The sequence below is a fragment of the Myripristis murdjan genome, chromosome 7 (assembly GCF_902150065.1).
Source record: "Myripristis murdjan chromosome 7, fMyrMur1.1, whole genome shotgun sequence".
Taxonomy (NCBI): domain Eukaryota; kingdom Metazoa; phylum Chordata; class Actinopteri; order Holocentriformes; family Holocentridae; genus Myripristis; species Myripristis murdjan.
The window spans coordinates 28,705,599-28,715,716 of record NC_043986.1 but is presented as its reverse complement, the minus strand read 5'-3'; the positions used below and the strand labels follow the sequence as shown (position 1 = coordinate 28,715,716).

The 10,118-nt window shown below is 42.8% G+C and overlaps 1 protein-coding gene across 1 annotated transcript; it reads left to right on the top strand.

Annotated features, from left to right (window-relative positions):
- Positions 1 to 1,816: 1,816 nt before the first annotated feature.
- On the top strand, positions 1,817 to 9,119 carry mylk2 (myosin light chain kinase 2). Its single transcript, XM_030054823.1, has 13 exons — positions 1,817 to 2,072; positions 2,395 to 2,552; positions 2,788 to 3,071; positions 4,210 to 4,367; positions 4,784 to 4,886; positions 5,514 to 5,607; positions 5,715 to 5,824; positions 6,128 to 6,269; positions 7,274 to 7,344; positions 7,552 to 7,680; positions 8,069 to 8,221; positions 8,646 to 8,778; positions 9,002 to 9,119. Exons 1-13 carry the CDS (start codon positions 1,817 to 1,819, stop codon positions 9,080 to 9,082), a joined length of 1,872 nt encoding a protein of 623 aa, XP_029910683.1. The 3' UTR covers positions 9,083 to 9,119.
- Positions 9,120 to 10,118: the final 999 nt, after the last annotated feature.

Genomic DNA, 10,118 nt, shown 5'->3' with positions numbered 1-10,118 from the left:
TCTGATCAACATATGATGAACCTTATAAATACATAATTCCAGAGTAAAACATCCTGGAATTACATATATAAACCATTGTTCACAATGGACATAAAAAAAAAAAAAAATTCTACTTAAAGATGTTATCCTCTGATGAGGCCTCACCCCCATCGGTAGGACTGTGTTTAGGAATGCCTTCCAGGGCAGACATGCTGTCTTCCTGTCTCCCAAATGAGGTCAGCAAGCTAATGTCTGCCTCTCAACTCACACCTAAAGTCTCAGTGAGGACTGCTGTAATCCCAACGCTCGTGCATGTGCTGACACATTGGGCTTCAGGTCACCTTTGATGGTGCTGATTTACTGTGGGTTGAGCTACAGTCCCCCACCACTGTCTTTCCACCTCAGGTTGGACATGCCATGCAGTGAGTCATTGGTCGTCCTGTCTCCCTTCCTGCCCATGACTTTCACTTGCATCTGCATGATGGATCACTCCATTTAGTCTATCCAGAAGCTGAGATACATTTCTGAAAACATTCAGGTCCTGAGTTTTAGTCAAAAGACTGGAAGCAGTCTCACCCCAAAGAGCACAATGTATACCAAGAGCTCCCTGCTTTTCAGATCTAGCTAGATCAGATGTCTAGCTTTGCAATTTGTGGAGTGCCAGAGCACCACTTACTGCCCCTCTCTGTCAGAGACAAACATCTTTCAGCTGTCCTTTCTTACAACCTTCCAGGGCCAGAAAGCAGCCTTTGGAAACCTTTACCTGTATCCCTGTTTGCTGGTGTTTCCCTCATCTTCTCCATAAGTTGAACAAGATGAAATATACATGCTTCCCTCACCAGGTTATCTGTGACAGCCATAATGAATCACAGTCCTCTCCTTGGTGAGCTCCACTACTTGCAGTTTCATGCAAGGGTATCCAAACAGGCTCTAAAGTGCCATCTCTTGTTAAGCGGTACTGGTGAGTGGTACACTTTCTCATTGACCTTTACCCTCTGAGAACCAGCCTGTGTTATTTTAATCCACTTCTCAAAAGAAGAGACAGTCATCTGCTACCCATATCCATGGAAACAGATCTGTACAGGAAAATACAAGTCTATATCTTGGAGCTGAACACCTCTGAAACAGAATATTACTCTAGTATTTCCGTGATTTAAGAATACGTCACAACTTAGCAATCAACAACAAGAACAGCAAGGTTATCAGCACTTCTCACAGAGAAATTTGATAATGATTAATTTATCAGATGGGTGGGAATCCACTGCTTCAGTTCCAAGTCTATCAAAACAGATAAGTGGCATGAAAATGGATACTGGTAAACCATTCTCTAAACTGGAATATACTGCTGACAGACTCCAATCCTTGAATTGCCCTGAGGTGTTTGTCACAACTGAAATGTCTGTGAGTCTGTCCAGCCTGCTCACATACCTTGCTTATCTGCTACTATTCTCTAGCCTCCCCAGCCACTGTTGTTCTCCTCTAACTCCCGCCTGGCTATTTCTGGACCTGGGACGGGAAGAGAAGGATATAAACCAGTGGACTGAGTGTTCCCTTGTGGTGGAACCAGTCCCGCTGACTTTCAACCTAAAGATTCTCCCCTACTTTGACACACAGATCCAGATTCAGCAGGTATGGAAACCAAGGACAGTTGACTGTTGAGATAATGTGTGAAGCTGGGGTTTAGGTAGGTAGTGAAAGAATTTCTCCAGTTTACTGAGAGTGTGTGGATCTCTCATATAGTTTCCAGTGTTTAGCCAATCTTTCCTCTTGTATGCCCCTGCCCTGAGTTTCTCATGTCTATTTTTTCATTGGAGGCTTAACCTAGGACTGATTCAGTATGGCTTCGGAGCGAGGCCGGATGCCTAGCCCACAGTCAGGTTCAACCACATTAGAAGACAAGATAGACAGCCTGGCTCACCAACTGGAGCTGCTCCTGGGGACAGGACCTGGCGGCTGCCCCGTGTGCCGGACCTGCAGCATGCACAGCCACCAACATGAGGCCACACAGAGACAACTGGCTGCTCAGTCCAGGCTGCTCGAGAAGCTGGAGAGGAAAATCGAGGAGATGCAGAAGACTCTTGGCATGGTCAAAGGTTGGTGCCAGGTCTTTAGAACTGGATCTTCGCTCAAAGGTTGACATTTTAATTTGTGATGCAGTACAAATTAGATATAACTTTGTTGGATGGAATGGCATGCTTATACTCTACATTACTTTATTTATTGTGACACTACATTAGAGTCAGAATTTCATTAAAATTGTCCAGTTCCTAATTAAGGTTGAAAGATCTGATAGCAATGTGAGCAAAGTTTGTGCATCTTTATCTGATATTTAATCAGTTCTGGCACTGTCGAATTATAAAATTATGAAAAATCTGCATGTAAGTGTATGGTATGAATGATACATATTTTATCCAGGTACAGGGGCAGGTCAGAGAGATCAGGAGGGGCTTGTGACAGGCCCAAAGCCCACTGGAGGAGGGACTAAAGTGGATCAACCTCATCCAGTCAATTCATTGGCAGTCGCATCACTGCCTGCTGGTCAGCGTGCCAAGAACACCTTTGCTGCTGAAAAGGTTTTTTTTTTTTTTTTTTTTTTTTTTATAAAATGTCTGGTTCATTAAAAATAATATACATTAGTAGATGTATCTCTGGAAACCTTTGGTTATAGCCTGAAAATTTTTACCTTTCTATCTGGCTGCATGCAGAATTTTGTTTTTTGAATGCTTGTGCAAGGTTCAATAAAATTACAATTTAAAATGTGTCGTTTTTGCAGCATGAAATCGTTCGACTCTCTTGTGTTGTTTTCAGGACAACATTCACAATGAGGTCGCTATCCACACTCCATCCAAGAAACAGGAGGGCGCAGGAAAGGGAGCTCATCTGATTACTGCCAACTCTCAAGAGGTCAAAGGTCAACCTGTGTTAGAAGTGGCCAAGAGTGTCCAATCAGCTGCTGTCGACCTAAAGAGCCAGAGCGTGATCGGACGTAAAGCACCGGTGCCTCAAAAGCCCTGCCGATTGGCTGTTCCCATGGTGACGGTGGAGAGCCCCTCCCTCAGACATGTGTCCAGCTGTCCAGACTCTCTCCAGAGGTGAGTCATACACAGAACACACACTCTAATTCCAATTTCCTCTCAGAATTTTAACTTTCCCCTAAATCTGCTGCTATTTCCCAGTCTCATTAGTTGTCCATGCAATACGTCTGCCCAAAGGTTGTGCAACTTTTCTACTTTTACAGAGAAAATCAGCTGCAATAAAATCCTTTCCTGAGAAATTAAATAGATTGCTCCCATGTTTTGCTGCCAGACAGCTGGTTATGTCACCAGGTTTATCATCTACAGACTAACTGTGCATCCTGACAGAGGAGCTATGCTTGAACATAAGGGACAGGCAGAGAGTGATATTTTGGGGAGATGGCAGGGCATCAAAGGTTGCACCAATAATGACTCAGTTTGCCTCCAAATCCCTCCAGCCCGGTCTCTACATTCTTAGTTCTTTTACTTGCTATCAAGTTGCTCTAATGTTGTGCCTGCTCCACGACATCCTCCTGTCCGTACAGTGTCTTTATGTGCCTGCAATATCCCTACATCCCAAAAACATCTGCCGTCTGAACAAAATGTGTATATTTAAGTGCTGACTGCTGCTCACCTGCTTCCACTGGGATCCATTTTCCTCTTGGCTGATACAGTGGAATCTAAGCTCGTGACTACTGGGCTAAGTCTTTACATCCCATTTACATCTGGTGTCAAAAAGTATCTTTATTGCATTCAAGATGGTGACCTGATGGAGTAAAGTCTGATTTGTTAAACCAACTCTTAATGATAAATGGTGATTATTAAGAAGGGAATGTCCAGGATTCACGCCTGTTGCACTGAAATGTCAAGTTTCCACCAAATAAAACTAAATATCTTTTCTCCTATAGTAAGTGGGCAAATGTGCTGGAAAAGACCAATATTTCTATAATGGTCCTCTTTTGGCACTGAAATTGCTTCCTGTTCATTATTATGGTCTTGGACTAAATGGCCTCTTTCAGTCGACCTTCATAAGTTTCCCTTCCAGCCCTTGCATGCCTTAGCACATTTTCCATCTCTAATGGGTCTGATAGACTGCCTGTAAAATGTGTCGATCTGTGTTTTACATCCATTTCAGCACTCTTTCAAAGTTGTGAATATTTCGTTTTAAATGTGTAACTGTTGGTTAAACTCCTCTGTCCCACGGCTGTGGTTGTAGGCTGCAGGGCTCGGGGCCCTTAGATCCAGGCTGCCCTGCTGTGAGGAATTCAACCCTGGGTCCTGGTCCAGAATGTGGGATCCAGATCCGAGTGGTGTCTCCTGCACCTGACAAAACCAGGAAAACCTCGCCACCACAAATATGCCACAAAGTCATAGGTAGGAGGACATGAGCACTGTGTGTGTGTGTGTGTGTGTGTGTGTGTGTGTGTCTAAACCTGTGAATTCTATTTAGGTGTGTTTTGTTCCCTCTACACCCTCTTAACAAAATTCTTGCTAATTTGCTCATCACCTTCTTTTTCATGTTTTGGGTTAGGGTTATTATTAATTTGTGCAGGTTTCAGTGGGTTAAACATACACTGAAACAAATTTGTATGTGCGTGTGAAAGGTGGAGGAAACTGTGAGGAGGAAGCTGCATGGCAAGCTGTTTTTACAGCAGCATTTAATCAAAGTTTGATACAGTTTGACTTGTAAAAAAAAATAGATTTCCACCTGTCAAAATGCGATCATGATAAGGCTGAATGTGGCTGAGACAGCTGAGCCCAGCTCTTTCTGGTTTTTTGTCCTTCCTCAGATGATGTTCCTCCCCAGCCCGCTCCATTCCTCCATCGCTGTGTTTCTCTTTGTTCCTCCTCGGTTTCCGACACTTTCATCATCCACCAAGACGTCCTGGGAGGGTGAGGCCTGTGATCCCAGCTCTGATTCCCACCTCCCAGCTGCCTGCTGATACCACTAATGCACAATGCAGAACCCTGCCGCTAATGTCCATTGTTGCACCTGTCTGTAACATGAACACACACTTTTAAATTACTGCTTTGTGATGATTGATCCCTTCCCAAATCATCAATCATGAGAGATCATTCTTGGGGGACTGAAGATGATTATGTCATAACATTTTTTCATATGTAATATTATCATGAAATACTGAGTAGTGTGGTCAGGTGGACAGGTGGTCATACTTTAGCTGGACGGTTCACAAGGCATGAGACAACACGAAAATTTCATGTCATGATTATCCCGGCAAAAATAATTGCAATTCACAATATTATCCCATTAATCATCAAAATATGCTCAAAACTCTTAAAATGGCACTAAAACATACTGGAATCACTTTACGTTACATTTTCTCAAGCGCAGGCCTTAGTTTGTTTTACAACAAAAAGATTGAAAGCCAGTGATTTAGTGAAAGCATTAGCAGGAGAGCAGCAGCAGAATGTGTGGATGAAGAGTTTCCTGTGTGTGTGTGTGTGTGTGTGTGTGTGTGTGTGTGTGTGTGTGTGTGTGTGTGTGTGTGTGTGTCCCAGCGGCCGCTTTGGAAAGGTTCACTCCTGCACAGAGAGGTCATCTGGACTGAGGCTGGCAGCCAAGATCATCAACACTCGCAACGCCAAGGAGAAAGTGAGAGAGGAAAACAAGTTCATGACAGAGCGATATCTGTTAAGAAACTTTCATCAAAGAGAAATTAAGCAGGATATTTAGAAGCTGTGTGTGTGTGTGTGTGGCAGGAGATGGCATTGAATGAGGTGCAGGTGATGAACCAGCTGAATCATGCGAACATCCTCCAGCTGTATGACGCATTCGAGACCAGGAACCAAGTGGTGCTGATCCTGGAATAGTAAGTTCAAGTTTATTTAGAGGTCCAAATCATTGTTTACAACCTGACCTGAACCCTCTTGCCCTCACAGTGGGCAAGAGGGTTGGTATAAATAGGTCTTGGTATAAATGGTATCAAGAATAAAGAGTTTAAGTATTCATCCATCATTACTAAAAACCTATAGCTATGCTTCTGGCAGGCTTGTTTTTCTCTTTTATTTGAACATGCACCTGAATCATTTCAATGAGATATGAGCTGTTGTATCTTGTGTGTGTGTGTGTGTGTGTGTGTGTGTGTGTGTGTGTGTGCTGTGGTGTCTGTCAGCGTGGAGGGAGGTGAGCTGTTTGACAGGATCGTCGATGAGAGCGCTCCTCTGACTGAGGTGGATGCCATGGTGTTTGTGAGGCAGATCTGTGAAGGCCTCCACTACATGCACCAGATGTACGTCCTCCACTTGGACCTGAAGGTCAGACAACAGCACACCAACACACCGTCCACGTGTGTGGAGAAACATTTCTCTATAAAGACTTGTAACCTCATTCATGTAACTGCAGTGTGACTGTGAGTAAAAGGTCACGACTGTGTTCAATCATATTGTAATGGAGAGAAAGCAAGTCTTAAAGCCAAACTGAACCTCAGCAGAGTGTTGGGTTGTGTAGTTCCCTGGTTATGATGTGAGTCCACATTGGGGTGACACATCCTCATCATCTGCTCTGCTAATCACAATACTGGATTTCTATGTCGTCATTCACCTCCATATCACAGCAAAACAGCTCCTACTTTAACACATTAACAAACACTATTTCGGTCTTTCATTTGTTATTAATTATACATGTATATTTATCTTATGTGATAGTCAAATTTCATTTAATGTGCTAGTATGCTTTCTGTATTTCTATTGCTACTTTTGGCCGAAATAAACTTCAAACTTCAAACTTCAAATAAACAAAACAACAAACAAAGTGGATTATGCTGATATAAAAAAAATAAGTTCCAGTACCCATTTTTTTCCTCATGTCATTACAGTTATTTGTGAAAGTACTATTAGTTTGTTTCTTCCTGGCACCAGGTTACTGTGTGGAAGTTTCCTGCAGGTGCTGCCTGCTGGATCTATTTTCCAATTCAAATAGGAGAAAAAAAGTTTAATTTCCTCAAAAAATAGGTGGTGGGGCTAATTACTGTTTATGTTGGCATAATCCACTTTGCTCGTGCTTGTTTATGTGCTAAAAGTGTTATTTTAGGACCTGTCCTGTTGTGCTACGGAAGTGAATGGAGACACACAAATACAGTATTGTGGATAAGCACCTCTGAGGAGCACAGAGAAACTATGCATTAAGTGTATATAATAAGTCACAAATGCACATCACAATGTACAAAATGAGTATTTTGCTATTTACATGAGCATGCAGCTTATACACACACAATAGACAAAACTGTTCAGTTTGGTTTGCATTCTTCCCTGGTTTCTAGCCAGAGAATATCCTCTGTGTGAATCGCACCAGCCACCAGGTGAAGATTATTGATTTTGGACTGGCCAGAAGGTAAGATTTTAACACTGCAGCTCATATTCACTCTGCAGCTGTAACCTGCAGTGCTGGCCTACACCCGCAATCACAAAACACTTCACACTGCCACCATAAACCAAAAATGTTCTACAGGTGACATTGGCTCTTATTTATTTCACTAGTACTTCTCCATCATCCATGATCGTTCTATTGTGTTTGTTGTTTTGTGTCTTTGCTGAACAGATACAGACCACGGGAGAAGCTGCGGGTCAACTTTGGGACTCCAGAGTTTCTGGCTCCTGAGGTGGTGAACTTTGACTTTGTCTCCTTCCCCACAGACATGTGGACTCTTGGCGTGGTCACCTACATGCTGTGAGTCCCAAGATGTGACAGCCTTTCACGCACAAACTAATCTAATGATAAGGCAGGGTTTACAAAGGTATTACAGTGACATTTTCATATGGCATAGGACAGCTTTCTTGAATTAGATGATATTCACTACCACCCAAAAGAGACAGAAAAGACAGAGAAACTGTTCGCCTCACATTAGAGAATGTATGAGGTAGTAATGGTGACTGTGAGCGCTCCAGGGGGATTTCTGGGGATTTTCACGACTATAAAATCAAAGTAGGTCAAGGTATAAAATGCTGTGCGGAGTCTGCATGCTCTCCCTGTGTTCTCATGATTTCCTTCAGTCAGCTGGACTGGACACTCGTATAAGTGGGTTAAGAAAATGCATGTGTCTACTGTTACGGTGCAGCGTGAGCGGCATGTCGCCCTTCCTGGGGGACGACGACTGCCAGACGCTCAGTAACGTGCTGGCGGTCAACTGGTACTTTGACGAGGAGGCCTTTGAGCACGTTTCAGCTGAAGCCAGGGACTTCATCTCCAACCTGCTGATCAGAGAGAAGGGGTAAGGGACAAGCCTCTCTGGTTTAACTGTCCTGCAGGACCCAGGGCAAATTCAATTTCAGGGACTTTCATGTCCTATTTGAGAATGTTTTGGGGATCACTGAGGCTTAAAAGGATGATATAGTTGAATATTAAAAACCCCTCCTCTGTACACCCTGACCTGTAATGGTGAAAAGTAATGTAGGCTGGTTTTGGTGGCAGCTGATGTCCCCTTCTACAGAGCACAAATGGTGGTGACATCACCTGCCACCAAAGCGCAAGCACCCTACCTTCACCACTAGAGGTCAGGCTTCACACAGATTTTAATGTGGAGTTTAGTGACTCTTTAATTGCCTATCTCACTTTGTTTTTTAGTTTCTGTTCACAATGAGGATTATTTAGCCTCTGCAGCCATTTCCAACCCCTCTGTTTGTGCTTTTGTCCAGAGGCCGCCTGAGTGCAGCCCAGTGTCTCAAACACCCGTGGCTCAACAACATTTCAGAGAAGGCCAAACATAACAACATAGTGCTCAAGTCCCAGGTCCTGCTGAAGAAGTACATGGCCAGGAGGCTGTGGAAGGTCAGTTTGCACCCTTGCACACATGCACCCTGTGCCAGGATGGGTGTCTGGTGCTCTAATCTGTTAAAATATCAGTTTGGGTCATACTGACAGGATGTTATGTGGTGAGACCATGCATGCAATGTTTTTGTCTGGATTTTTAAATTACATTAAGTCTTTTTTTTTTTCAGTTAAACTACTGTAAGTCACAGGCAGGAACTTTTTTTTTTTGCCCTTCCTGCAGAAAAACTACTTTGCGATAGCAGCAGCGAACAGACTGAAGAAGATCAGCAGCTCAGGATCTCTGACCTCGCTGGGGGTCTGACAACACAGAGTCGCTCTTTACATCACAACAACACCAACCGGCAGGTCTGAACTGGATTTGAAGTGGCAGTTGTGTGAGTAGACTGTACAGACTTTAGCGCATTGACCCAGCCAAGCCAACTCTAAAGCACTTATGTGTACAGCCGTTTAAGCCTGTGCTTTTTTTTCAGCATTAATGTAAGATGTCTACATGTCTTGTCTCCTCTTATCTGGTCACACACAGACCCTGTGCTCATATGCGTCTTCTCCTGAACAGACTTATATTCTTCTGTTAGACCATTTTTGATTTTAAAAGTTAGCATTCACATGGATACGTATGTATTCCATATTGAATATTTTGATTGAGTGTGATTTCAATACACTTTAAAGCCTCTGTTCCCCCACTTGTGGCCTTGTTTGTTTTTTTTAATTTAATTTATTGGATAATGGAATTTATTCTCATTGATTTTCTGGACTACAAATAGAACTGACACTGGGCTATGCATACATTCGTGGACATTTGAACCCCAGTGTGAGTATTTTAAGTTGATTTAAAAGTGTCAAGCCTGATCCAGATTATTTTCCTGAAGTGAGGCTTGTCCTTAAGACATACAGTATGTATATTGATTTTAGATAACAGATTTCCCTGCTAAAAACCTGCTCCTAGAATCAGTCAGTTGGAGTTGCACTGTGCTCTATCAAAAGAAAACTGTCAATAATAATTCTTTTTCAATTATTTAAATATTCATGACAACCAAACAATGGTAATTGAAACCAGAATGCCCTGTTCCAAGGTGGTGAGCTCAGATATATTGAGGAATGCAAAGACATCTCTCACGTGACCAGCAGATTAATGTTGTGGATTCATCCGTTTTTCTATTGCTTATCCAAACTGTTCATATCCATGTGAAGTTTATGTGATGGAAACAACGACATTTCCTTGCCTGACAGATACCCAATAATTGCATTTTGGTCCTGAATTCCTCAGAGAAATATAAAAGCTGCTATGGTTCACTGTGATGGTGATGGATGCTACTCACTTCCCACAAAATAGTTGC